Source organism: Pteropus medius, unplaced genomic scaffold, assembly GCF_902729225.1.
Source record: "Pteropus medius unplaced genomic scaffold, Ma_sr-lr_union100, whole genome shotgun sequence".
NCBI lineage: Eukaryota > Metazoa > Chordata > Mammalia > Chiroptera > Pteropodidae > Pteropus > Pteropus medius.
The window spans coordinates 1,129,827-1,157,116 of NW_024350324.1; the positions used below are offsets into that span (position 1 = coordinate 1,129,827).

Below are 27,290 nucleotides of genomic sequence, written 5' to 3' on the forward strand. Positions count from 1 at the left end.
GCTGAGGCCCCCGCTGCCCTCCGACGGCCCTAAACATTCCTCGCCTCTCTCCTCTCTCTCTGCTAATTCAACTGAGGGTCCACGCTCTCTCCCTGCGAGTCCGTGTTTTGTTTCCTGTTTTCCCTTGTGGCGAAGTCAGTGTTTTGCACGGAGGTGTTTTTTGTACGGAGCCTTCCTGTGTTCCCCATCTCATTAAACAGTTTTCTCTGGAGTCTGAATGCACTGCTCTACTGGTGGATGGGGGGGTGCTGTGGGGAACACGTGGTGGCGCCTACTCGCCCACGAGCCCCCCCTACGTGCAGGGCAGTCTAGGGTCAGGCCTCAAGCGTCTGTAGCTCACCAGGACAGTGGTGGGTGCCCTAACATGCCAGCTGTGCCCTTGCGTCTGAAAACGGGGGTACAGATATTGCCAGCTAACAGCAGGCCTGGAGTCCATCCCGTGGGAGTGGACAGCAGAGGACCCTCGCTGTCCGAGATGACTGTTCCTGTGGCCCTAAGGGTCCCCAGTGGATGGGCAGGAGACGGGCCCCAGCTGACTGGAGACCCTCAGCCAGGCCACACACCCACTGGCCTGAATGCCACCCTCCTCCAGGTCTGCCCCTGAGGCTGTTGATGTTTGGTCCGTCTGGGCTGGTCACTCCCCACTCCGGAGGGAAAACCTTGTCAAGGACAGTTGGACAAATTGGTCACAGGCCACACTTTGTATCACTGCTGGGAAGGAGATAGGCACCAATTGAAACAGAAGGGGCTTTGAGGAGGCCCAGGCTCCAGGCGGGCACAGGCACTGGCCCCCAAGGTCACGTCTCCTCCCAGAGAAGACAGGCCGTCCTCTAGCACAGACATCCCAGGTTCACCCGCCCATATAAGCCGGGGCAGCCCAGCCCCTCGCAGCTCCCAGGATGCAGGCTGCGCGTCCCAGGCTGGCCCTGGTGCTGTGGGCCGTGGGGGCCCTGCTGAGGGCCGGGACCCCTGGACAGGAGACCTTGCCCAGGGAGCCCTCTGTAGGCACGGGGGGCCTCATCTTTCACCAAGACTGGGACTGGCTACCCCCGGGGGTCCGGCCGCCAGGCAGCCTGCAGGACCCCCTGTGCCTGGTGACGTTGGGCGGGGGCGGCAATGGGAGCAGCGCCCCCCTGCGGGTGGTGGGGGCGCTGAGCAGTTATGAGCAGGCTTTCCTGGAGGCTGTGTGGCGTGCTCTCTGGGGGCCCCGCGACCTGGCCACTTTTGGGGTTTGCACCCCCAGCACTGGGCACGCTGCCATGCCCCCTCTGCAGTGGCTCCAGGCGTGGCTGGAGGAGCCCAGGGGGCGGCGGCTGGTGGTCCTGCACCTGGAGGAAGGTACGTGGGGGCCCACGACCAGGCTGGGTGGGGGACCCTACTCTGGTCTCGGGAGACCCTACTCTGGTCCCCGGCCACCACTCGAGTCGCGTGATGACCATCGTTCTCCCGAGGAAGACCCCAGGCCCTTCCCTGGCCTCCCAGGGAAGTTGAGGCTGATGGCTCTGCTCCCTTGGGCTGGGCTGTGGGTTTGTGGCCAGGGAGGTGTGTGCCCTTAACCTTTGCCAGGTCTGGAGGCAGGAAGCCCGGCTCCCTACCCTCCACGTGCTGAGGAGAAGGTACCCCCTCCCCCCTCCGTCCAGGAGGGGCCGCTGGGTGGGGCCAGCAGTCCTGAATGTCCAGTGCAGGAGTGCCCCTTCTGCTGCACACGAGGCAGCCTGGGGGGTGGTGGCCTGTCCCCAGGGCCACTGGCCTCACTTCTGCTGCGAGGAAGGGGTTGCTCAGGTGACCCCAGGAGATCCCCAAACCGAGAGACTCCAAGGGTTCAGGGAGGATAGGCGGCAGCCCCACCACCCGCTCTGTGAGCCCTCCTAGTCACCACCCACGTCCTAGCAAGTTCCAGCACCTGGTGTCCAGAGGTGGCCAGTCTCTTCTGCTGGTTCCCCAAGGCTCCCGGTTGGGGTGGGGCTCTCCCTGAAGGGCTGCAGGGCGGGCTTGGGGTGAGGGGAGTGTCTCAGTGGCTCAAGTGTCCCCCCTCCGCGTTGTCCTGGCGATAGTGACGTGGGAACCAACACCCTCGCTGAGGTTCCAGAAGCCCCCACCCGGAGAAATCAGCCCCCTGGAGCTGGCGCTGCTGGTGCTGTACCCCGGGCCTGGCCCCGAGGTCACTGTCATGGGGGCCGGGCTGCTGGGCGCCCAGGTACAGGGGTAGAGTTGGATATTGCCTGGTCCCCAGGAGCCGACACCCAGGGCAGGGGAGGGGCAGGGGTTTTCGAAGGGAAGGGCAAAGCACCAAGTACCCAAGGTGGACATCCTCCAGCTCCTGGGGTCCACCTCCAGATGAAGGGTGGTAAGGGCAGAGGGCAAGGTAGGGCGGGCACCCGGCACCCCCACCCAGCCAGGCTGAGTGCCCATCTCCTCAGAGTCTATGCCCGAGCGGGGAGACCCGCTACCTGGCCCTGGCGGTGGAGCACCCGGCGGAGGCCTGGCGAGGCCCGGGGCTGGCCCTAACCCTAAAGCACCGCGGAGACGGTAGGCCCCAGGAGAGGGTGAGAGCGGGTAGGCGGGCGGCTACCCTGGGCCTAGCCCCTGAGCCAGCCCCTCGTGTCCCCTCCCCCCCAGGGGCCCCCTTGAGCATCGTCCAGCTGCAGGCGCTGCTGTTCGGCACCGACCCCCGCTGCTTCACGCGGATGACCCCAGCCCTGCTCCTGCTGCCTGGGCCCAGGCCCGCACCCATGCCCGCGCACGGCCAGCTGGACACGTTGCCCTTCCCGTCGCCCAAGTGCGCGCTGGCTTGGCCCAGGGGCACGGGGAGGTGGGGATGGTGCAGCCTCACGCCCACACCCGAACCCCCTCGCCTTCCAGGCCGATCCCGGAGCCTGAGGAGCCGATCCCGGAGTCTGAGGAGCCGCGACTCAGCACCGACCCCTTCCTGGAGACTCTCACGCGCCTGGTGCGCGCGCTGCGGGGCCCCGCGGCCAGGGCCTCGCCTCCGCGCCTGGCCCTGGACCCAGACGCGTTAGCCGGCTTCCCACAGGGCCTGGTCAACCTTTCGGACCCCGCGGCGCTCGAGCGCCTGCTTGAAGGCGAGCAGCCCCTGCTGCTGCTACTGCCGCCCGCCGCGGCCACCGTGGAGGACCCCGCACCTCCACAGGGCCCCGTGTCCGTGCCGTGGGCCGTGGGCCTGGCGCGCCGGGTGGCGGCTGAGCTGCAGGCAGCGGCTGCCGAGCTGCGCGGCCTCCCAGGGCTACCGCCCGCCGTCCCGCCGCTGCTGGCGCGCCTGCTTGAACTGTGCCCGGGAGACCCCGGGGACCCGGGCGGCCCCGGCGGCCCGCTCCGCGCGCTGCTGCTGCTAAAGGCCCTGCAGGGCCTGCGCGCCGAGTGGCGCGGGCGGGAGCGGAGCGGGCCGGCGCGGGCGCAGCGCAGCGCGGGGGCCACCAAAGGGCCTTGCGCGCTGCACGAGCTGAGCGTTGATCTGCGCGCCGAGCGCTCGGTGCTCATCCCCGAGTCGTACCAGGCCAACAACTGCCAGGGCGAGTGCGGCTGGCCGCAGTCCGACCGCAACCCGCGCTATGGCAACCACGTGGTGCTGCTGCTCAAGATGCAGGCCCGCGGGGCCGCCCTGGCGCGCCCGCCCTGCTGCGTGCCCACGGCCTACGCCGGCAAGCTGCTCATCAGCCTGTCGGAGGAGCGCATCAGCGCGCACCACGTGCCCAACATGGTGGCCACCGAGTGTGGCTGCCGGTGACCCCGCGAGTGGCTCCCCTGCCCATATTTATTCGGACCCCAATAAAGACCACAAGCACTCGGCTGGGCGTGTCCGCGCGTGTTTGGGGGCAGGCAGGGGCCACCTTCCTCCGGCTCTCCTCTGGGGGCAGGGCTCCGTCATCCCCGTTGGCACCCACTGCCTCCCGCCCTCCGCCACCCCAGCCCCGTCTGGAGCTTCCAAGCCCGTCATTCAGGCTCCGGGCGGGTTCCGGGTCGAGGCGCAAAGGAGCCGGCGATGCGAGGGCCGCAGCACTCCCTTTATTTTGCTGGAACCGGGGGCCGCCGGGGGCGGCCGGCTCAGTCCCGCCCCTTGCCGGCGCGGTGCTTCTGGCGGCCCGGAGGCCGGTCTTCCTCGTTGGGGCGCCGCAAAGAGGCCCAGGCCGGCCTTTTCCTGTGCTCAGGGTCTCGGGACTCCTGCACCCAGGGCCGACGGCCTCCTTCGCGGGCCTCCCAGCGCCGGGGGTGGGCTCCCGGGGGCTCCCTGGCAGCCCGTGGCTTCTCCGCCCTCCGCGGTTTCTCCTCCTTCCGCGGTCTCTCCTCCTTTCGGGACTTCTCCTTCCGCGGACTCTCTTTCCGCGGCCTCTCCTTGGGGCCCCCGTGGGCCAGGGGTGCGCGCTTCTCCCCGGCGGCCTCCCCAGGCTCCCCTTCGTCCTTCCGTGCAGCCGCTGCGGGCACCTCGGGCCTCTCCTCTGCCTCCGCCTGGGGCGCAGGGGGAACCGATGGGGGCGCCCAGGCCACGGGCTTCGGCTGCACGAGGGACAGTGGGGGGTGACTGGATCAGCATAGATTTACCCCGCCCACCTGGGCCCTTTGCCCTGAATGAGGGCCTCGCCCCACCGCCCACTGTCGTGCAAGGAAGCGCTTACCAGGTGCGGTGCTGGCTTTTTGGGGGATGAACTTGGTGGGACCCATGGCTCAGGGGCAGGTGTCGGAGCACCCGCCTCACCAGCAACAGCATCTGGGAGGGGACCAGAGGGGACGCCACTCAGCCCGCAGCGAGGGGCCGACGGCGCCGTCCTCGCGGGCCTCCACACTACAGCTCCTTCAGCCTGGGGACAAGGGGACCAGCCAGACCCCACCGGGTACGCGGAAAGTGGGCTAGATCCGCCCCGCCTCCCCCGGGGACTGGGAAGGGTTTCCTGGTCTCCGCTGCTGTGGGCGCCCCCTGTTCTCTGTCATTCCGGTTGCAAAAGGACAGGTCCTGTTTCTCCGCGGGCTGCAGGAGCGCCCTCGCACACGAGGGAGGTGCACACCACCCCATGGGGGACGCGGGCGGCCCATGCTAAACGTGGAGGGTCTGGGGGCGGGGGCTGTCTGTGGGGAGTCCACAGAGGGAGGCTCGCTGGGGTCCGAACCGGGAGTGGGAGGAGGCACGCAAAGCCCGCCTCGGAGGGAGAGGCCCAGGCAGCACCCTGGAGGTGCACGGTCGGTCCCCAAACAAGGGATGCAAAGCGGGGAGGGGGAAGGAGGACCCCCGCACGGGTCCATGCTGGGGGAGGGGGCGCGCAAGGCGGAGCGGGGGACGCTGCGCGTCTGTCCACGGCGGGCGCGCCCAGGCTCACCGCGGCACAGCTGGAAGGCTGAGCCCAGCAGCGCCACCAGCGAGGCGAGCACCAGACACTTGTTGAGTGACAGGTCCCCCCAGGGCAGCTCCTCGCTCAGGGCCGGCGGCGGCAACGGCGGCGGCTGCGGGGGCGCAACCTGAGCCTTCTTGCGCGCGGGGCTCCGGGGGGCTGCGGGAGCAAGCGCAGAGGCTGAAGGCGGCACCTAGGGGCGGCTCTGCATCCTAAACTCGTCTCAGCCCAGCCTGGCTGTGTGGCCCCGGGGCTGGGGAACCAAGCTTGGGAGCTTCAGTGGGATGTGCAGAATATTCTAGAAGGTAATTAACTAGCTGAATCATGAATTGGCAGAGGCACCCAGCCCTTTTAGTAACCGCCTGTGACATTTGGACACCGCTCAGCCACATAGCATTCTGTCCCCTCGCCCCCAGATCCAAGCACCACCCAGGACCTATACTCTATGCCAGCCATACCCCCTTCCCGCACCACTCCTGCACACCCACCTGCTCCTGCTTTCAGCCTCTCCTTGCTGGGTCCCGGGGCCACTTTGGCCACAGGCCCCTTTTCTGTCTTCTTGGGCCTGGCATCCCCTCCGCCTGCAGGGCTGCCCTCAGCTTCCAGCTCCTGAGGACCCTGGAGGGAAGGGGCGGGGAGTGGCCAGCCATCCAGCTGTTTCTTTCCAGCCTCTCCCTTGAGGGAGTCCAAGCCCTTCTCATGGACTGTAGAAACCCACCCCCTCAGCCAGCGTGTCCCCGACTCCAGGGGCGCCCTGGGCTGAAACCCGAGGGGCGTAGCTACTCACGTGGGGCCAGCTGCTGGAGTCGGCCAGCCTGGGTGTCACTGTTGGTTGGAAAAGAGAGAGACTCAAGGTCAATCCCACCCTCCACCAGGCTCTGCTGAGGGCAGGTGGTGTCTGTTCCTACTGTATAGCTTGGAAAGCAGACGGGCTCAGAGGCAGCTTTGCCCGAAGGCTCCCAGCACTTCCCTGGAGGGCTGGGATCAAACTCCAACCCGTAGGGCCCAGCTCCTCCGTTTTCTGGGCTCCTTACAGACCCCTGAGGCACCAGTGAGCCTCAGGTAGGACACGTGGACAGCAGTTTAAGCCAATGTAGGAGTTCAAGCCCTGGTGTCTGGAGGTGAGCCGCCTGGCTCAACGAGGAGGGTGGGGGCGCGGGCTGCGTCCCCCCAGCACCCCTGTGGGCACCTCGAGACCTGTCCTCCCGGGGCCGGCCTGGGCAGGGGTCAGCCCATGCAAGGGGTTCCTCACCCGGTTGGCAGCTGCCCAGGCCTCCATCCAGCTCCTCCAGGGCCCTGGTCGTCATGGAGATGTCTGAGAAGCAGCGGGTCCAGACTCGGGCCGTGGGGCTGGCGTGGGGAAGAGGTGTCTTACATTTACCAAGCTCCTGCTGTGGGCCTAGGCCTAACCTGGGGGCTCTGTGGACATGAGTTACCCAGCCCTGCCTCCCCGAGCCCTTAAATGCCCCTCTGCGTGGAGTTCCTTCACTCGGCGGATTCCGACTCACACGGAGTATGGCCCGGGCACCCTCCCTTACCCCCCAGGCCTGCCTTGGGACCTGTCCCCATCGCCCAGCCCCTCGGGGGCCCCAGCATTCCTGAGCACACAGTGGAGGCTGCTATGGCCCAGAAAGGGCTCGGGACCTCCCCACCCCCGCCGCCAAGTCACACAGAGATGAGCAAGGAGCCCAAACCAGAACCCGGGCCCCCGGCTCAGCTCATGTTCTCTGAGACCAGGGACTATTTTTATCCAGTGCCCAGGGCCCGAGGGACAGGCCAGCATGCGGCCCAGCCCCTCCCAGGCCTTTGCCCTCCTGGGGTCCCTCTGTGTACCATTCTCCCTTGTGGCTGCTGGCACCTGGTCCCCCACGAGCCCCGCAGTCTAGGAGCTGGAGCCCCAGCAGCCAGGACCAGCCTCACCCAGCCACCACAGGCCAGGGGCGGGGGAGGGGCTCCTGCGGGCCTTGCAGTCCCAGCACCGGGTCCTTGTCCCCTCTCACTGCCTCTTGTCCCCACAGGCCAGAGGATGAAACGGAGGCCAGGAACAAAGGCATTGGCCAGAGGTCACAGAGCTTGAGGTCAAACTCCAGTCTGTTGGCTTCCCAAAGCCCCGCTTTTGGGGGTCCCCAGTGCCTCTGGCTGCCAGCGTTAGCGTGTCCCATCCATGGGCAGAAAGGCGACCCTTCTCCAAGGCTGGAGCAGGGCAGTGGGGGTGAGGCCCAACGGGCAGGGGGTACCCACCCCTAGGTGTGTGGGGACAGCCACAGGAGTCAGGGGCCCCCAGGGACCTCAGACATGCCCTTTCCAGACCCTAGGGACCCCCACCTCTGCCCAGGCCTCCCCCCGCCCCACTTACTCCACAGCCGCCTTGCTGGGCCTGGCGGACAGGATGGACGGTGGCCCCTGGACAGACAGCAGCAGGTGGCCGGAGGCAGCGGGGTGGGCCAATCAACTCAGTGGCTGGAGCGGGAGGGGAGGAGGGCCGGGCACAGCTGGGGCATTCCCCGCCCCCCCCACCGGCCCCTTGCCAGCAGGACCAGGCATGGGCAGAGGGGCGACCGCCCCCACGTCAGCAGGGCCGCTGTCAGGCCGGCCACAGTGAGCCTGGGAGCATTATTTCCCGTCTGAGCCTCAGAAAAAGGAGGTTCGGGGGTGACAGCAGCACAAAGAGGGATCCCCTTTGCCTTCTCTCGTGGATTTGGCCAGGGGCCTCGCGGAGGGCTCCCTGGAGGAAGAGGCTACTTTGGGGAACACCGGCCCTGTCGGGGTCAGGGGAGGCACCAGCTGAGAAGCCTTGCTTTCCTGGTCTGGAAAGCGAGGTCACTGTCTCCCAGAGGGGCGGGGAGTTCGAACTGAGTGAATGCCTCTTAAACAAGCACTCGATAACTGCAGGCTACTTTAGTGTCCTGCCACCTGGTCACTGGCGTACTCTTGTTTAGTGGATCCTCAAACACACAGCCGCTGAGCCTCACCCGGAGATATGGGAAATTATTTTATCATTGAGAAAATAAAAAACAACCCTCTGTATCAAGATATGTTTCACACATCGTACAATTCACTCTTTTCAAGTCTGCGATTTAATCGTGTTTAGGACATGCACACGATTGTGCCGCCATCATCCGCCGCCGAACTCCAAAACATTCCATCGCCCCAAAGGAAGCCCAGTCCTCCTTAGCAGTCGCTCCCAAACCTCACCCCCACCCCAGCCCCTGACATCCACTCACCCACTTCCTGTCTGTGGACGTGCCTGTTCTGGACACGTCACGTAAATGGAAGCACACACCGTGTGGCCCCGTGTGTCTGGCTATTCACATACACACACGGAGTCTAACCACAGGTATTAAAAAATACACACAGAGAAAAGATCTGGTGAGGACACACCCACATCCATTGAGTTTCCTCGAAGAGCATCCATTACTCTTACATTTAGCAACGAAAATGCTGTAGAAACGAAGATAAAACTTGGTGAAAACAGAGGCGTGAGCAACGTGAGGCAGGAAGTGGATGGCAGGGCAGCTGTGCTCAGCCCCAGCCTACGTCTCTTCCCCTTTTTCTGTAACGAAACCTTTGCAAAAATATTTGAACTATCACAAAGTATTGAAAAGTCTATCGAGAAGCATAAAAGATAAAAAAATATATAAATCGAGTAAAAAAAAAAAAACACGGCCTCGGGTTTGAGATAAGCCCTGTTTATCCGGCCACACCCTCACATCCTTGGGGCCTGTGTGTCTTCAAGGAACTGTCACAAGGCCACTGGCATTTTATCACCCGCCGGCAGATGTGCCCGTGGATTTGTAGCCTAATTGCAGGGCTGGAAGCCCTCCCTGGGCCCGGTTCTGCCGTGGGCTGTTTGACACATGTTCTCGTTGGCTTCTCCTTCTCCTTGCTGCTGGTTCAAGAGTTTTTGTTCCCAAGAATAACATTAGCAGAAGTGGCCAGGCTTGAAAATGGCAATGACTGTGGTAAGAGGCTAGATCCTTTTTTTTTTTTTAACTTTTCAGCATTATATTCCAAAAACTTTCAAACGTACGGAGAAGGGGAGGGAGTTTCACAGTGAAGGCCCACATACCTGCCGCCTAAATGACGCGGGAAGGAGTATCCTGGGTTCACTGGGGTCCAACTCGGGCTCCATCCCGCTGTCTGGGGCTGCGTCCGCCTACCTCTCACCTTTCAAATTTCATTCCGAAGTCGGTTGCAGGCGGGGAAGGACCTTAGTGGACAGTCAGCGCCCGCCTGTGGCTTTGTGTTTATGCGTAATTTTCATGAACTGAAATGTAAAGTCTTGACTGCACTGTTGGATGGGTTTTGTCAAACGCACACACAACGAATGTCACCCATCCAGTGACATATTCCCATCACCCCATGTATGAGTCTCTTGGAGTTGCTGGAACAAGTCGCCAATGACTCAGTGGCTTAAAACAACACATTTCTCATCCTTAGTCCTGGGTTCGGGGGTCCCACACGGGCCTTGCGGGCTACGCCCAGGAGGGGGAGGGCCTGGCAGTCTCGAGGCTCCCGGGAGAACCGTCTCCGGCCTCTGCTGGCCTCTGCCAGCTTCGGAGGCGCCGCGTCCCTAGCTTGGGGCTCCTTCCCCTTCATCACAGTCACAGCCGGTGACACGGCCTCCTCTGTTGGTTTCCCTGACTCTGAGCCTCCCACCTCCCTCTCATGAGGACCCTGTGAGAACACTGGGCCTCGGGGAACCCAGGGTTGTCCCCTCTCAGGGACCTTGACTCAGTCCCATCTGCAGCGCCCCCTTTGCCACCTGGTGAGGTGACATGTCCACAGGTCCCACGAATTAGGGATGAGACATCATTGGGGGCTATTATTCAGCCAACTACGTGTTGCGAGTCCTTTTTTTAAAATCATATAGTGAGACCCTCGGCCTCCCTGACCCATCCCCATGTCCAGATACCTAACCTGGCCGTGCTGATTTCAGCAGGACACCAGCCTCCATCCTCAACGTGCCCTTCCCACGCTCTCCACTGTCCCTTCCCAGCAGCTCAGCGTTCACCACCTCCAGGAAGCCCTCCCTGGCGCAGCCTGCCCCCTCCTAGCAAGGCGTCTTCCATCGTCTGATTTCTCTCTCCGTCCCCAGCAAGCGCGCCAGGGCAGGCTGCCTAGGGCCGCTGTGCTGGTCTTGAGCCTTTCCCCACCATGGTCTGCTGAGCGTGGAGTGGCCTCTCTCGCTGGGTCAGCATTTGTAGGGATCCCCGGATTAGACAGAGGAAGGAGAAAAGTGACACTTGGGGGACACTGGGTGGTGTCTGGTGACATCTCTGGTTGTCTCGACTGCGGGTGCTCCTGCCGTCAAGTGAGTGGGGCCAAGGATGCTGCTCGGCCCCCTACAGTGGCCAGGATGCCCCAAGAGAATGACCGGCCCTCACGTGGACAGTGGGGCTTCACTTCTGACTCAGCGACCCAACACTGTATGCTCCGTGACCATAACCGAGGTCCAGCAAGCCTTTCGGCCCCAGGCAACATCCAGGAGGGGCCTCTGGTCTGGCTTCAGGGTCGGCAGTCCCGGGGAGCAGCAGGCGCCTCGGTCTCTACCGCCCTCTGCACATCCCAGCACCGCACGCAGGGAGCAGAGCAGATAACCACATTCCCTGTGCCACAGCCTTTTCACCCCTGCCACCCTGGCAGCTGGCGGAAAGCTGCCCCGAACGAGAGCACCCCCCTCGCCATAAGGGAGACACGACACAGCTCCCTGCCAGAGCTGGGGGCCCTCAGACACCCTGATCCCCTTAGGTGACTTTCCCTGACATGCCCCGCCCCCACACACACCCCATTTCTCCTCCGCCCCGCTTTCCTGCAAGCCGCTTCATTTTATTTTTCACCCAAAGGCTATATTTTCCCCCCTTCCACCCACAGCGATTGCAAATTAAAGCGTACTTCGGCCAGAAACAGCACATGGCTTCCACTGAAGCAAGACCCCTCCCCCACCCAGTGTCACGTCCTGAGGTTTCTGCTGGCTCCCCCAAACTGAAGAGGCCTGGGTGTAGCCTAAGTTCCATCCCCCTGATGCTGGCCCAGCACGCAAGTTCTCGAAGACAGCCCACTAGGCCAGTTCCGTGTGGGCTGCAAGGCTACAGTCTCCAGCCCACTGTGCTGGGGGTGGGTTGTAACATGAGTCACTGTCTGGCCTCACCCATGGAGGGTAAGCACAGGGTGACCCAGTGACCAGAAGCCGGCCATTGGCAGGTCTGGATTCTGGACTCTTGGCTCGAAATCGCTGTTCCGGGTAAGATACTGGAAAGTTACTGAGAGGAAAAAACAGATTTCCAAACCAGAGTCTCTTTCAGCCTCAAAAATTATAAATTAAATAATAGCAAAGAGGCTAATCCTACGAATAATAGAGGACACTTAAGCACCCTACAGCGAGGTGGGCAGGAGCGAGCCCTCCCAATAAATCCCAGGCCTCTATAGAAGCATTGAAAACTATAGTTAACTAAAAGTGCATCTGCTTTAGTTTTCGCCACGAGACCCTGAGCTGCAATTCTAAGCAATGTCATCGATTCAAGATTCTTTCCCTGGGAAATTCTTTGGTTGGCCCATTATCTGCAATTGTTCCAGTTTTTGTTGAGTTTAAATAATGTATGTTATCATGCATCAGACATTTTTATTACCATCAACTAAACATTTTTATTACTTACATCGTATAAGTACTGCGTTCTACAGGGAAGGAAATTTGGGAGACACACGGGGACTCAGACACATGCTTTGCAGAGTATATTTCTATCCGTTTTGTCACCATTCAAGGTCCCTTTGCGGAAAGTTTGTGTCTCTAACCCAAATGGACACATTAGATCGGGAATTAAAGTGAGATAAAAACGAGAGGCAGGGATTGTAAAGACAAAGAAACACAGGAGTTGCGTCAATCCCATGTAACGTTTCGAGTTTCCATTTGTGCCTAAAAACGTAAAACCATGAAACAAAGTGGGACCTGTAAAGAATGACATTTTTGCTTGGTAAGAGCAAAAATTTAGTTCTTATGAGAAATGTTTCTGAATTTGACTGGTCAGATATGATAGTTTCGCTTGGGAAAAAATTTAGTTCACACACGAAATATCTGAGTTTATCTGCAAGGAGTAATATTTTTAAGTCCAAACACTAGACAAAATATTTTACTAAATTTGAATAATTTTTTTTAACATTGAAAGTTCTCTTTTAATTGTAAGTTGTTTTAAAACGTGAAAGATCGTATCCAGAAAACCATCATTGTCACCGATCATTAGGAGGTTATTACTGAATATAATTTTGTCCTATTGAGGGGGGCGCTGGGACCCCTTCCCCCAAATACCTAGGGCCTTGTCACCTCGAGCCGCCGGGGAGGGGCCTCGCTGGGGGAAGGAACCCTAGCGAGGGCGACAGGGACCACGGTGGAGACCGGGCCACCGCGAGACCCCCGGAACCTGACCCAGCATGGCGCCCCCGCCCCCAGGCCCGGTTGTGGGGGCGGGGGACGCGGGCCCAGCGCGCGCGTTCTCGGCGCCACGGAGACCCCGCCCCCTCCGCGCGCCTGCAAACGGACGTCTGCTCGAGGGGCGGGACCCTAAGGGTCTCGCCCAATCCTCGGAGTGGTTTCGCCCATCCCCTCGCCGTCCGCCAATCATACGCCGAAGGGGGCGGGCGCATCTGGTTTCCCGGCGGCCTCGCCCCCTCCTGCGGCCGCGTTCCCGGCGGCGCGGGGGGCGTGGCCTGGGTGCGGCGCCTATAAAAGCGGGCGGCGACGGCGGCGCCATTTTGCGAACGGCGAGCAGCGGCGGCGGCGCGGAGAAGCGCAGCGGAGGTTTTCCTGGTTTCGGACCCCAGCGGCCGGATGGTGAAATCCTCCCTGCAGCGGATCCTCAACAGCCACTGTTTCGCCAGAGAGAAGGAGGGGAATAAACCCAGCGCCACCGTCCACGCCAACCGCACCATGCCGCTTCTCAGTCTGCACAGCCGCGGCGGCCGCAGCAGCGAGAGGTGAGCGCCCCGCCCCCGCCCGAAGATTCCAGAAGCGCCGCGCGCAGGTCGGCGAGGGGCGGCCGCAGAGCGCCACGGAAGTCCCGGGGCGCGTGATCCGCTCCTTTGTCGAGGCCACAATCGCGCGCGGGGGGCGGGTTCTGGGCGCGGTGGGGGCGGGGCGGGCGGCGGCGCGGGTCCGGGCTCCGGGCCTGGGGGGCGCGAGGGCACCTGGCTGGGTTTGCGGGAGGGTCGCGGGCTCGGGGAGCAGGTTTGGGGGCGGGCTGGTTTCAGGCCGAGGTCGGGCCCGTGAGTCCCATGAATCTGTGCTTTGCGGGCGCGGCCGACAATTGTCGATCGCGGGGAGCGGGAACACTCCGCGGGTGGGAGAGCTCGACCAACCGGGGCCCCCACGCCGCGCCCCGTTGTGGCCTCCCTGGCGAACCCCCCCTTTTTTGTCCCTAAAGGTGGTCGGTCCGGGTGCGACAGGCCCTCGAGAACGCGCGGGGTGGGGAGGCGCCACGTAGGCGCTTCCTGAGGCCTTTCTCGGGGTGGCGACCGGACCATCCTCCGCGCATACGAGCCCTGGCGCTTTGTGCCGCCCCCTCCCGTTAGAGACGTCTGGGTCGGACGTGGTCGTGTTCGCTTCCGAGGGGCGGGGGCCCGCGATGGGGTGTGCTGGCTGCAGTTGGCACGATCTCAGACCCGCTCCTCTCCTGGGCTTTCCATTACCCCGTGGGGGCGATGCCCCGGGCCGCGGCTGCGGGCTGGAACCGGTGGCAGCCGTGCAAAATGGAGGCGACTCTGGGGCTTGTTTACACTGCGCAGCAAATGGCTGCTGGCGCTGCCGACTACGCGGTTGTGAAAGTCTCCCCCGGGGCCCAGGGCCGCTCTGCCGAGATGACGCAACCCGGAGGCCAGCGGGAGGGGCGCCTCCGCGGGCTTGTCCCCGCCGCGCCGCCGCTCTGGTGCTGGGCGGACAACAGAAGGGCCGCCGGGGAGGCTTCCTCATGGGGAAAGACAGGTCGTTGTTCCCTTGAGTAAGCGCTAGGACTTCCAGTCTTGGCTGCAGAGTGCACGGCGGAAAAGCAGAAGTTGAAGGGTCCGGACCCAGAAATGGGAAGCGGAGACTGGGGGGGATGGGTTGGGTTGGTGAGGCTGTGCCTGTCTCCTAGGCGATGTGGGGGCGGAAGGCACCAAGTGGGGTTTGGGTCTGAGGCCCGTCACCGCAGAGGCCATCCATCTAAGTGGTCTGTCTGTCTGAGTCCTTGGGCGGAGCCTTTGAGCTGCCCCAGGCAGAGGTGATCAAGTGTAAACATGGAACTTGGAGGGTGGGCGAGGACTCCGGTATCCTTGGTCTGCAGGTGGCTTGGCTGAAGCTCGCTTTGTCAGGAAAGGCCAGTGTTGCTAACTAGCCCTTTTTCCTCCAGCTCCAGGGTCTCTGTTAACTGCTGTAGTCACCTGGGTCCAGGGCCTCAGTGGTGCTCCTGATGCCCCTCACCCACCCCTGAAGATCCCAGGTGGGCGAGGGAATAGTCAGCGGGATCACAGTCTGTCAGCTAACTTAGTTTACTCTGTAAGTACTCTGGGTGGGGTGGTGCGGTGGGTGGGGGAGGGAGGGAGGTCCCAGCCCTCGCTGCCCCGTGGTAGAGAGTTCTGGTGCACTGCCCTATGGCGTCATCTACACGATTTTGTTGACTCCTTTGAATCCGGAAATCAGGATGCACACACTTGCAGGCTGTGGCCAGGCCCTGCCCAAGCACAGGTAGCCCTTGGCGAGTTGTCACCTGAGCTGAGCCACCTCCCCTCAGATGCCTGGGAGGCCTCATACACAGATGACAGCACCGCAGGGTTGGGTGACCAGCCGTGTGCGTACTTTTCTGGGTTTTCCCTCTTGACGGCACTGAGGAGAAGATCCCAGCCTGTGAGAGTTGGTGTGGAAGGGCGGCCTTGTCTTCTCCCTGTGCAGGACAATCGGCTGAATGTGACAGAGGAACTAACGTCCAACGACAAGGCCAGAATTCTCAACCTCCAGACCAGGCTCACAGACGCCAAGCGCGTCCACTGGAGGGCGGTGCTGAGCAGTGGCAGCCTGTACGTGGAGATTCCAGGCGGCGCTCTGCCCGAGGGGGCCAAGGACAGGTGAGGGCCCCCTGAGAGTCACCACTCACCCCCGGGGAGGCGGAGCCTGAGTCAGGAGCCAGACGGGCCTGAGGGGTACATTTTCGAGCAGTGGACCAACAATTTTCAGGATTCCCCCTAGGGGACATTGGGCCATAGCTGGGGACTTATGTGGTTGTCACACTGGGGGTGCTGCTGGTGTTGAGTAGGTGGGGCCGGGGATGCTCAATACCCCCAGTGCGCAGGACAGTCTCCCACAGAGGATGGCTGGTTCCAAGGGGTGACCTGGCAGAAGGGTGCTGTGGTTCACCGGGCCTTGGAGAGGGGCGGGCGGGCAGATCTTGACGCGGCGCTTCAGCTTTGCAGTCCTTCTCGAATTTGCTGAGGAGCAGCTGCACACTGACCACGTCTTCATTTGCTTCCACAAGAACCGCGACGACAGAGGTGGGTGACCAGCGGGGCCATCTGCTCCTGCCGGGTTGAAAGGAGAAGGCCACCCACTCCCTGTGGGGCAGGGCCTGGGGTGTAGCCTGCCGCCCATGGTCCCACTCTCAGACCTTGGCGCCCACTCATCCTGTCCACGGCTCAGGCCACAACCTGCTGCTGTCCCCACTCTGCCCTGCCCCCTCCCTGTTGGTAAAGCCCCCGGGCCTGCCTTTAGGGGCTGTCATGTGGGTGGGCAGGTGGGCTCTAAGCCCAGGTGCTGGCAGCCTGGCGGTTCTGACTCGGTTTCCTCCACAGCCGCCCTGCTCCGCACCTTCAGCTTTATGGGCTTTGAGATTGTGAGACCAGGGCACCCCCTTGTCCCCAAGAGACCCGACGCTTGCTTCATGGCCTACACGTTTGAGAGAGAGTCTTCTGATGAGGTCGGCTAGTGGCCGAGCCGCCTGCACCCCTCACCTTCGCCGCCACCCCCAGGTCACCACAGACCGCAGCCCCTTTGTCGCGCTTACGCCAGCGGTGTGACCAACTGCGCACGGGGTGCAGCTGCCAGGCCCGCCTCCCCTCTTCTGGGTTTGTCCGCATGTTGTAATTGTGCAAATAAACGCTTACTCCAAATTAGCGATATATTTCTTGAAGTTTAATATTGTGTTTGTGATACTGAAGTATTTGCTTTAATTCTAAATAAAAATTTATATTTTACTTTTTTATTGCTGGTTTAAGATGATTCAGATTATCCTTGTACTTCGAGCAGGAATTTATTTGAAGTTTTGGAAACAGTTTTAGGTCTTAACTTGGAAAGACGTATTAATCTATTCTATTGCTCTCAAAAATCAAATAAAACTGATTACATCTCAAAGACCTGTTTTCGGCTCGGTGGTGTCAGGGTTCCTGGAGGCTGGCAGGGGTGTCTTGGGCTGGGGGTAGGGGTGCCGTGCAAGCCTCCTGAGTGACCCCTTTGACAGGGTGGGGGGACCTGGTATGGTAAGTCAAGGGCTTGGTCTCACCTTTGGCCACAGCCAGGTTTCCTTTGAAGGTGCTGGCTGTGAGGCTGGTACAGAGTCCCAGATCCCCACCCCGCTACCTTTGCCTCATCCTTCTTGTCTCTGGGCTGCTCTGAAGCACCGCACCCCACCCTACACTTTGGACTCCCTTTTCCTATGACCTGGAGGCTGGCCAACTTTCTGCTCATCCTTGATGCCTCGACTTCTGCCTGAGGCTGGGGCTAGCTAGGGACTTTTTCAGTGGGCATGTGGAGGTGTGACTGGGCCCCCCTTCGGTGTCTGAGGACCCCCGTGCATCCTCATTGCTTCTGGAGGCAGGGCGTTGCAGTGCGCAGCTGAGGCAGGAGCACTCCTGGCAGAGATGGTCCCCTAGTTGGGGGCGAGGGTTGGGGGTTGTGCTGAAGGCCTGGACAGGCGGGACTGCAATGCCACCTGCTGGCTGCGTGGGGGAGCATCGCCCCGCTCACATCTAGGCTTCGGATGAGAAATGGGCTGCAGAGGGAAGGGGAAAGGTGCTGGGGGACTGGAGTTCATCTGGGTGTGGGGTGGGTTAGTTGGCCACCTGAGTGAATATAGAGCCAGTCTTCAAAGGCCTGGGAGACGGAGCTGGACACACACACTCCCAGGCAGAGAGGGCGTTGGGCCAGGATGCGGAAGGGCGAATCAGAGTAGAGGGGAGGGCGCTTCCAGGAGAAGGTGGAGCTTGGGCGAGGCCCGGAGGCCAGGGGGTACCTCCATGGCGGGCAGTGTGGCGGAGGTCGGGACGGCCTGCGGAGCCCTGGGAGGAGCTCCAGTGTATTCCGGGGGCCCTAGGGTGTCATGGGAGAGATCTGAGCAGGACAGGGGCCTGGTCGTTCCGGGGGTCACCAAGATCCCTCAGAATCACCATGCTAGGGGTTGGGGAATGAGGCAGCGCGATGAGGCCCCAGGCCAGAGCACCTGTGTCCATTTTTCAGAGGCACAAACCGAGAGCCTGTTCTCTCTCTCATGTCCCTGATGAGTCTTGCACACGGTTTGTTTATTCCATCGTCCTGTCCTACTAATTAGGCACTGTGTGTTAAACCTGGCAGCCGTCCTGAGGGAACTCACAGCCTGATGGGTAAGGTGGACAAGTGACAGGTCTGAGGTGAATAAACACTTCCAGGTGGAGATCAATGCTCTGGGGCAGAGGGGAAGCAGGGTGAGGAGCTGGGAAGGGCCCAGGGGCCCATTTTATTTACTTAAAAGAGGTGGGGCGGCACAGTCTGGCAGAGGGGACAGTTCATGCAAAGGCTGGGTAGCCGGACAGAATTACTTGGGACAGGGACAGCAAGGAGGCCATGGTGGGTGGAGAGAGCATGGGGGAGGCGGCAGGATATGAGAACATCGGGGAGGTGAGTTCACACCTCGCTGGGGTGGGCTGTGCTGGGCGGGCTCCTTTCCCTCCCCTCCCCCTAGAAGCCCCCTGACAAGGACAGTCACACTGGAGGAGTCACTGGCCATCTCCAGCACCAGGGAGTCCTCCAGGACCAGATGTATGTCCCACGTGGGCACTGAAAGAAGTGTCTGAGCCATAGTGGAGACAAAGACTGTGGGCCTGGCATTAGAAGGGCACCCTGGCTTCTGGAAGGGTGGGGGGAGGGACACACACTCAGAGTGACATTGATTGGCAGGGAGCATCCTCACCCGGAAGAGAGGTGAGTGGTCTTGGCATCAGAAAGCGTCAGCTGACACTGGCCGTTAGCTCCCTGCCCTCTTGGGGAGGCCTTGGGCCTAAGTCCCCAGCATGGAAGGGGCAGGCGTTGCAAGGAGCGTCCCCACTGGGGCACTCTCTGCCGGCCTTCTGGCTCCTTCTGGAAGGGGGGACCTACCCTACTGTGGAGACACTGCCATCATCCCCATCTCTGAGAAAGGGGCGCCTGCCTCTTGGAGAGGTCCTGGAACAGGCGCGTCGGCTCTGGGAGGGCTCAGCCCCACAGCAGGTCCAGGGCGCAGCCCACCGACGCCTCGGTGGCCTCCAGCAGGTATTCACAGCACAGCCAGTCCTCCAGGCCAGGCGCCTCCCCGCCCGCGGCCCGCTCCGCCAGGTGAAGGACCAGCAGCGCGCGGCGCACGCGCAGCCAGGGCCCTAGCGGTGCTCCGCGGCTCCGGAGCGCGGCCCCCGGGCCCCAGAGCAGTGTCTGCAGCGCGCCGCGCGTCAGGGCAGCCGAGGGTCGCGCGCGGGCCAGCTGGGCTGCCAGGCGCTCCAAGCCAGCGGTCAAGGGCGTGGCCAAGGGCACGCGGCCGAGCAGCGCGCGAAGCAGGCGACCCAGTTGCAGCGCGTGAGCGCCCAAGGGTTCCGGCGGCCGTGGGCGGACTTGGCCAAAGTCTGCGAGCAGCAGGCGCGGGGGCCCCCAGGCCGCGCAGCCCCGCGGCGCCGCCAGCAGCAGGTTCTCCGGACGCAGCTCCGCCAGAGCGGCGCCCCGGGCCTCCAGGCACTCCAGGGCCGCGCTCAGCTGCAGCAGCAGCAGGGCCAAGGCCCAGGCGAAGTCCGCCGGCCTCCGCGCGCCCGCCTCCGCCAGCCACTGCGCCACTGTGCACTCTGGCTCCTCCGCTGTTAGGGCCACGGGGCCACTCCAGGGCGCCTCCGGCAGCTCACTCTTGGGCACCAGGCCGCACAGCCCCTGGACGTTGAAGTGCGCGGGGAGCGAGGCCTGAAGCTCCAGGCCCCACGGGTGAGGCTCCTTGGCTCCGGGCTTCGGCACCTGTGGGGCAGAGGGGGCCCTCAGGGCTCGTCCAGGGAGCCCCCCAAACCAGCCCAGCATGCCCTAGCCATTCTATCTGCCGGGAAGCCTTTTGGCCCTACCTACTGCCTGGCTGTGGAGGGAGGCAGCCTCCAGAAGCGGGGATTGGGCCCCGGATAACACATTCCATTTAATTGATGAGGGTCCTCCAAAATGGTGATGTGTCTGATGCTTGGTGGTACACCTTACTCAACAGGATTTTTTTTTTTTCCCCTTATCGGGACGTAAAACAGAAGCATCTGATGACCAAATGTGACGTTTGCATCATTATTACTATTGAAAGTGGTAGCTGTCAGCCAGCTGTGGCCGAACTCAGTGGCTTCTAGCCAGAATTCACTGGGGAGTGAGTTAAAATGCAGATCTGTGGGCCCCTGAGCGGAGTGGGGGAGGGGTTTTAACGAGATCCCCGGGTATTTGAGAAACATGGTTCCAAGGGCTGTTAATTCATGTTAGTTGCCAAATAAGCAGGTAAACGCAAACTGCGAGTGTGGGTTCCGCCTAGGAGGGAAAATTGAGGGGCGCTTCCGGGAGGAAGGGGGTGCAGGCGGCTCACCTTGGCGGCCAGGACGTGCCACATCTCCTTGTCGACCCGAGCCGTGCGGTAGTAGAGGGCCTCCCCGCTCTCCACGCAGGGAGACCTGTCCAGGAGGCGGAAGCTGTGGCCCGGGCGGCAGGGGCCCGGGCGGCCCCCCAGGAACCGCGCGCGGAGCAGCGCGTGCACGCTGCGCAGACCCTCCAGCTGGCGGGCCTCCAGCATGGCGTGCACGGCCTCCGGGCGCAGCAAGTCATGGATGGACAGGCCCAGCTCCATGTCTGAGGAGCACAAGAGGAGCTCTGCGTGGAGACAGGTCGACCCCGCCTTGTCATCACCTGCCTGGCTCTCATCCACACTGCGGGACCCCAGAAGGGGCCTCCGAGCCTGCCCTGCTGGAGTCGGGCTGGGCTTGGGGACCCTGTGGGCAGGCAGGGACCGGGCCCTGGCCAGGGTCTTGTTGGGCAGGGGTGGGGGCGAGATCAGCGGGTCGGTCGAGGAGGACCCGGATGTCCGCGGTCGGCAGGCCTTGGAGGGCAGCAGGTGGGCACGGACCTTACCTGTGGGGCGGGGAGAGGACACAGAGCATGAGGCCCTGGACACAGACCGCACCCCTGGGCCCCATGTCCCATCTCCAAAATGGAAATAAAACCAGCACCCATCTGCCCTGTGCCCTGTGGGGCAGGGACGCCACCCCGTGCACAGACGAGGGGCCGGGCTCAGATCAGTGACAGTCAGCAGCGGTCGGGCGTCAGGTGGCCGCTTCCCTGCGTGGCTCTGGGCAGCCGACCGCACCTCCCTCAACTCCCTTTCCCTCATCTTTACAAGCTGGTGAGCTCGGCCTCTTTTTCTGTCTTTTCTTTAACAGAGATGGGAGAAAAGCTAATCGAGCCAATGGCCAGAGAGACTCCGCCCCCTTGCTCTGGCCACCCTGGGGGGGGGTCTGGCCACCGCCTCCCAGCCCGCGCCCCTCGGTGGCTCACCAAGGTTGCTGTAGGTGGGTTGCGTCGGCCAGGTGGGGGCGCTGGGTCCGGGGGTCGCAGTGGGTGGCTCTGGACTGTTCATGCTGCTGAGCCCGGGCGTGCGAGCGTGGCGTGTGCGGGGTCTCCGCGGCGGCGGCCGGGGGCGTGGTGCCGGGCCCTGGGCGAGAGTAGGGCGGTCTGCGCACCTTGTCTTCTTGCCCAGCCCCGACCCCCCTGTGTGGCCCTGGGAGCGTTTCTCTCCCTCTCTGGGCTCTTTTCCTCATCCGTGAGGCTGGAGTGTCACCCATCAACCTTTCCGGGAGCTGGGAAGGACCCTGTACTTCATCATGGACTATCCAGCAGTGAGGACAAGCCACCTGCAGGACGGCTGGGGACTGCTGACAAGACTCAGGGACCTGAGCTCGGGCCTCGTCGCCTCAAGCCAGTGGCAGCCCAGCCCCCCCGCTCTGCCCCACCTAGAGTCCGGGTCACCCCGACCTGGGCAAGTGGCCGCTTCTGCCCTCTCCCTGCCCCAGCACCCCTCCAGGAGCCCCTCACCTTCAAGACGGGCGTGACCGCAGAGCAGAGGGCCTTGGGGACAGACTCCTGATGGCTGCAGCCCCTGGGCTGTCTGACCTGTCACTGGCGGTGGCGGAGAGCCGGAAACGCCTGTGCAACAGCCAGACCGCAGGCCGGGCCAGGGCTGAGGCCCTCCTGCACCACCTCCCCGGGGACAGGCCCGCGGATCAGAGGTGGGGGCAGTATTCCAGGCCGGAGTGGCAGCCTGGGTGGACGCCGGGAGGTGGCACCCGGAAGCAAACAGTCCAGGGCTGAGAGCCCGGCGGGGACAGGTGGCGAAGACGCTGAGGTCTCGCCGGTCACTGCACAGGGCGGGCAGCCCCGGGGAGCCCGGGGAAGTCAGGGGAGCCGGATGCGTGAGGTCGGCCACCTTTGGGGAGGGCAGGGAACCCCAGTGACGACTGTTCGGGAAGAAACGCAAGCAGGGCTGTGTCCTCTGTGGCTTTGACTTCCTGGAGAACCACTTCCCCTTCTGTGGGACCTTCCGAGAAGCCCCCGCCCATCCCGGGACCCTCAACCCAACTCTGGGCGCCCCGTGCTCTGGGCGGTGGCACTGCAGTCAGCTCGGCCCTGTTCTGACTTGCCGTGTGCCCCGGGCAAACCCACCTGTCTCTGTGTTCAGTGAAAAAAAGTGCCCCCCCAGTCTTCACAGCCGCACTAGCTGGTCTGCCTTTAAAAAATGGAATGATCTCACTTCCTACCCCTTCGCCACCCGGGGTCTCCCCTCCTCTGGCCCTGTACCCCAAGAATAAGACAGGATTCAGGAAGCCTGGATCTTGACCTGGTTTGAACTGGGCCTCGGGCAGCCACTGAAGATGGGGAAGCTCAGGAATGAGGCAACCGTTTTGCCTTCCTTTGCTGCAGGAAGAAATGAGCTCCCCCCCCACTCCACCCTCCAGCTTCTTTGAAATCAGGCACGGAGGGGTCACCCCGCAGCCCCCGACACGCCCCTCTCCTGCTCCTGTCCTCTGCAGGGCAGAGACCGGAACTTCTCGTGTTTGCATAGGGAAGCAGGTGTCAGTAACAGGCTGCCCTTGGCCATGGCTTCTGCTGACGGCTCCTTCCGGAGAGAGCACAGGCCTTCAGGGGCCAGCGGGGTTTGAGCCCTGACACCGGACTCTGTGCCTCAGTTTCCTCAGCTATCCAGTGGGGGTCGAAGTGAGGATGATGGACTTATTAATAATATGTCCGGCGTTCGGGGCTGGCGGCCTTTCTCCAGAGCCCCCAGAGGCAGGGAAGCTGATGGGCCCCCCTTAGAAAAGGAGCCCTCCCAGGCCCTGGGGGAGAAAGCCACCAGCTCAGGCACGGTGGGGAGGGGGTGGGCCTGGGCCTCCTGCCTCCTGTCTTCCCTACCGCTTGCCCTGCCCCCGGCCCAAGCTTCCCTGACTGCCCGGTTCCACTTGCCTCCCCCTAGCTGAGCAAATGCTCTCCGGCCTCCAACCCTCCCTTTGTCCATCTGTACAGTGGGGTCATAGCAGGACCCAGCTCACGGGGCTGTCATCGGCGTGAAAGCGGCCCTGAAGTGTGACCTCTAACCTTTCGCTACAGCTCGGTCATTCTCTCTCCACAATCATCCTGTGACTCAGGGTCAGCTCTGTGGCTGGATCCAGGCAGCTCCCACCGGGGACCCCAACACCCCCTTATCCCTCGTTCTTGCTTTCTGCCCCTACTCCTCCCATGAGAAGAAAAAACAAAACCTGAGGTGTGTTATTAAACTCGTTTCATTTTTATTGGATTCCAACCAAATACAGCAGGATGGGGCGGGAAGCCGGGGGTCTCAGTTCATGTCGGGACGGTGGGGGTGGGCAAGAGGGGGCTGGGAGGTTTCGCTATGTGACTTTCTGTAAACCCTAAGCTGCAGAGAACTACCCCCTCTGTCTCGATGATGCTAAAGGCACTTGGATGTCGTTTTGAAAGGCCCTCGGGGTTGTCATGGCAACCAAGGTCAGGAGGATGCTAAGCGAACAAAACTAGTGGATTGTGCCCAACTTGGGTGGAGTGTGGGCCTGCTGGATACCCGCCTTCGGCCCTCACATCTGTCCACGAATGGGGTTGGGACAGGGTCCCCATCTTGGCTGGCTGTGGTCAGCGGCCCGTCACCCAGCCCTCCTGGCCTGTGTGCACGTCGTGGGGGAAGGACCAGGGCCTCCAGTGCTCCCAGCCACAGCCCTGGGAGAATGGCTGGTGTCCCCTTCCGAGGTTTGTCTGAATCCTGTGCTCAAAACCTCCAGGGCCGACCCATCTTTCTCACTGGCTCATGGTGAGGGATCCAGGATCCAGGTCCACCATCCAGCCCATCCACATAGAGTGATGGGTTTGACCCTCAGGCCCACTTTACAGACGAGGACACTGATGGTCCAGGTGGCCCTCAGTCACCAGCCGAGACTGCACAGCCGGGCGAGAGCAGAGCTGGCTTTCAGCCTTCCTACGAGGTCCTTGAGAATACTGTCCTAATCTGGTTAGTGGCCCAGCTCCGCTCCAGCTGGGGTCACGGCCCGCAACGTGACCTACGCCTCTTCCCCTAACCGTTATTTGGCCGAGGTAGAGAGTGGGGGCAAGAACCAGGCTGGAGGAGGCAGGGGCATGGACGGTCCCCGTCTGGTGTCTGAATACTTCTGCGGAAGTATTCTGCTTGCTTACACCCAGAGACGGAGAACTCAATACCTGAAGAGCCACAGGTAGCGACTTTGGGGAAGCTCTTCCTTAACCTCATTTACAATTTGCCTGTGACCCCCCCCACCAACTCTTTAGACCTATACTCGTCTCAAAGCTGCAGAGACCAACGTGCCTCTGTCACCTCCCCAGGGCCCAAGATCCAGGCCTCCCTGTAGCTTGGACCCCGTCCTGGTCTTGCTGTCCCGCAGGGCACACAGATGAGCCCTGAGGGCTGCCCGCTGCTGGCTTCACTTCCCGGGCGAGCGAGGAGACACGATGCTGGCTCGGGGTGGTGCAGACTCGAGAGGGACACCCCAGGGCGGCTGCGCCTCCTGTGTGGAGAGGGCTAGAGAAGCAAGTGACAACTGTCAGGGTGGCGGAGGAACCTGGGGAGGCGGCTTCTCCTCATGGCAGCCGGGCCTGCTGGGCCACTGGGTCCTGGTGGGCGGGCGTCTGGGAGTGGAGCCAGCATGTCTGGGACCTCGGGGTGAGCTGACCTTAGCTCAGCCCACAAGGTCCCCTGCAGGCAGCCAGCTGAGCGGGGGAGCTGGGTGTGGCCCACCGGCAAGCTGGGCGTGTTCCGAATCCGAGCCGCTCCGTGCCAGGTGTGAGCTGTGCTGTCGTGAGGGCGCTGCGTGCCTGTGCTAAGCTCTGGAGCCCGGGGCACCTGCTTGGTGTCAGCTGGGCGTCAGGCGTGTGCGTTCCACTTTGGAGCTGTGCATCCGGGTGTGTCCTGGGTGTGAATACGCATCCGCTGGGTGTCAGGTGCGAGTGTCCGGCTGTGAACAGCACAGGCTTTCGCGCGCCCCCCTCGGGGCTGGGCTGCCCTCTGCGTGTGTGTCTCCCCCAGGGTGTGGGCTGTCGGGGCCCTGAGGGCAGCAGCCCTGTGCCTCCTGGGTGTGAACTGTGAGCTGCGGGGACGCTGGGGTCTCCGAGGCCCCATCCCACCCCCAGGAAGCTCAGTGACCACTCGGGGCCGGGAAGAGGAGGGGTAACCTTTAGAAAACTCTTGAGGAACTCTGCAAAAGATGCATCCTGATGAAAAAAAATCAGTCCTGTGGGTGGGTGTCTACAAAACGGAAGTTCTGCCAGGGGCCAGCCTGGGGCCGCCCCTCTGGAAAATGCATAGGTGTCACTGGACGGGCCAGCGAAGCGCTGGTGGGGACAGAGACCGTCTCTCCCTCTCGGCCGGCAGCCCCAGCAGGGGAGGGCAGGGGAGGTGGTGGTCGACCCGGAGCCCTCAAATCATCTTCATGTTGAACTTGCGGGCACCGCCCTGGCCGGCGGCGGTGGCGGGCCCATCCACCTTGCGGAACGAGTACTCCACGGAGAAGTTGTTCTTGTGCTGCCCTCGGCCGCGGCTCCACACGAAGAGCAGCAGGAAGCAGAAGAGGACGACGCCCAGGAAGGTGATACAGCCCATGGCCGTGGACACGAGGATGGTGGTGAGGTCCAGCGGGAAGCGCGCGGCCGCCAGCGTCTCGTTGCGGCCCTCGCCCGGGGTCCGGTTGGCGGCCGGCTCGGGCTGCACGGTCAGCGTGGCGAAGTACGTGTCGTTGCCGCCCGCGTTGCTGGCCACGCACGTGTAGGTGCCGCTGTCGTGTGGCCGCGCGTCGCGGATCTCCAGCGTGCCCCCCGGCAGCAAGCGCGCGCGGCCCGCGCTGGTCGCCGTCACCGCTCGGTGCCGGGGCGTCACCCAGGCCACGGTGGGCGCCGGCTCGCCCTCCGCGCGGCACTGGAAGCGCACGTCCTCGCCCGCGGCCGCCGTGACCTGCTGCAGCCGGCGCTCGCGGATCTTGGGCTGGCGACACACGAAGTACTCGAACAGCGCGGAATCCGGCAGGTCGCGCAGCGCGTCCCCGCGCACCTCGGCCGGGGTGGCGCAGGCCGGCAGCCGCCCGTCGAAGTTGAGGGTCTTGCGGCGCTGCACGATCCACAGCAGGCGACAGTCGCAGGCCAGCGGGTTCCCGTCCACGCGCAGCGTCTCGAGCGTGTTGACCGAGTGGAAGGTGCTCTCCTCCAGTGTGGACAGCAGGTTGTTGGACAGGTTGAGCAGGCGGATCTGTCGCAGCCCCAGGAAGGCCTGCGGCTCCACCACGGCCAGCAGCGCCCCGGCCAGGTGCAGCTCGCGCAGGCGGACCAGGTCGCGGAAGGACCCGCGCGGCACCGTGCTGATGGGATTGTGCGACAGGTTGAGGCAGGTGAGGTGGGCCTGGTGCCGCAGCGCGGCGGCCGGCACGGCGGTGATGTTGGTGTGCGTGACGGACAGCGAGGTCAGGTTGAGGCCCAGCAGGCTGCCCGCCGCCACCTCCTCCAGCAGCGGCCAGTTGTCGATCTCCAGGTGCAGCAGGCCTGAGAGCCGGCGGAAGTTCTGGTCCTCCAGGGCGGCGATGGCCAGGTGTCGCAGCCGCAGGGAACCCAGGCCCCGCAGGTGGCCCAGCGACTCGCCCGACAGCGCCGTGAGGTTGCAGCGCTCCAGGGTCAGCTCCTCGAGCGCCAGCAGCCCGGCGAAGGCGCGACGCGAGATGAACACCAGGTCGTTGTCGCCCACCTCCAGCCGGCGGAGGCTGTGCAGGTCCTGGAAGGTGTAGTCCAGGAGGATGACCAGCTTGTTCTCGCTCAGGTCCAGCAGCGTGAGGTTGTCCAGGCGCGTGAAGACCCCGGGCGGGATGAGCTTGAGCAGGTTGCCGCGCAGGCGCAGGACGCGCAGGCGCGGCAGGTCGGAGAAGGCGCCGGGCTCCACGTGCGCGATCACGTTCTCGCTCAGGTCCAGCTCCTCCAGCAGCGGCAGGGCGGCCAGGTCGCCGGGGTTCAGGCAGCGGATGCGGTTGCGGCTGAGCTCCAGTAGGCGCGTCTCGGTGGGGATGCCGTCGGGCACCGCGGTCAGCCGGCGCCGGGGACAGGCCACCGTGCGCGTCTGCGCGGTGCACTCGCAGCGCGCCGGGCAG

General features: G+C 63.1%; 5 protein-coding genes across 7 annotated transcripts in view; 2 read left to right on the top strand and 3 right to left on the bottom strand.

Annotated features, from left to right (window-relative positions):
* The first annotated feature begins 73 nt into the window (after nt 1–73).
* AMH (anti-Mullerian hormone) lies at nt 74–3,894 on the top strand. The gene is made up of 5 exons (XM_039839150.1): nt 74–1,338; nt 2,055–2,197; nt 2,421–2,529; nt 2,620–2,779; nt 2,863–3,894. Exons 1-5 carry the CDS (start codon nt 900–902, stop codon nt 3,743–3,745), a joined length of 1,734 nt encoding a protein of 577 aa, XP_039695084.1. The 5' UTR covers nt 74–899; the 3' UTR covers nt 3,746–3,894.
* On the bottom strand, nt 3,773–8,715 carry JSRP1 (junctional sarcoplasmic reticulum protein 1). Of its 2 annotated transcripts, XM_039839146.1 has the most exons (8): nt 8,564–8,715; nt 7,696–7,799; nt 6,592–6,689; nt 6,127–6,164; nt 5,828–5,957; nt 5,328–5,498; nt 4,632–4,723; nt 3,773–4,512 (listed from the first exon to the last, which is right to left on the bottom strand). In XM_039839146.1, the coding sequence occupies exons 3-8, from the start codon at nt 6,644–6,646 to the stop codon at nt 4,063–4,065; spliced, it is 936 nt and encodes a 311-aa protein (XP_039695080.1). In that variant the 5' UTR covers nt 6,647–6,689; nt 7,696–7,799; nt 8,564–8,715; the 3' UTR covers nt 3,773–4,062. The 2 variants fall into 2 exon arrangements, with proteins under 2 accessions (XP_039695080.1, XP_039695081.1); XM_039839147.1 differs by lacking the exon at nt 8,564–8,715 and having other exon boundaries at nt 7,696–8,012.
* Nucleotides 8,716–13,067: 4,352 nt separating this feature from the next.
* Nucleotides 13,068–16,707, top strand: OAZ1 (ornithine decarboxylase antizyme 1). The gene is given in 6 exon segments (XM_039839154.1): nt 13,068–13,307; nt 14,717–14,774; nt 14,776–14,862; nt 15,256–15,428; nt 15,766–15,851; nt 16,149–16,707. Coding segments are annotated over 6 exon segments (684 nt in total). The 5' UTR covers nt 13,068–13,161; the 3' UTR covers nt 16,283–16,707.
* An 896-nt stretch (nt 16,708–17,603) lies between these two features.
* On the bottom strand, nt 17,604–22,077 carry PEAK3 (PEAK family member 3). 2 transcript variants are annotated; one of them, XM_039839151.1, is made up of 4 exons: nt 21,667–22,077; nt 21,130–21,286; nt 20,168–20,706; nt 17,604–19,575 (listed from the first exon to the last, which is right to left on the bottom strand). In XM_039839151.1, exons 2-4 carry the CDS (start codon nt 21,209–21,211, stop codon nt 18,799–18,801), a joined length of 1,398 nt encoding a protein of 465 aa, XP_039695085.1. In that variant the 5' UTR covers nt 21,212–21,286; nt 21,667–22,077; the 3' UTR covers nt 17,604–18,798. The 2 variants fall into 2 exon arrangements, with proteins under 2 accessions (XP_039695085.1, XP_039695086.1); XM_039839152.1 differs by lacking the exon at nt 21,667–22,077 and having other exon boundaries at nt 21,130–21,452.
* A 1,392-nt stretch (nt 22,078–23,469) lies between these two features.
* LINGO3 (leucine rich repeat and Ig domain containing 3) overlaps nt 23,470–27,290 on the bottom strand; it is a 14,551-nt gene continuing 10,730 nt past the window's right edge. Inside the window, exon 3 of the mRNA XM_039839008.1 lies at nt 23,470–27,290. Coding sequence (XP_039694942.1) covers nt 25,583–27,290 — 1,708 coding nt within the window. The 3' untranslated portion in view covers nt 23,470–25,582.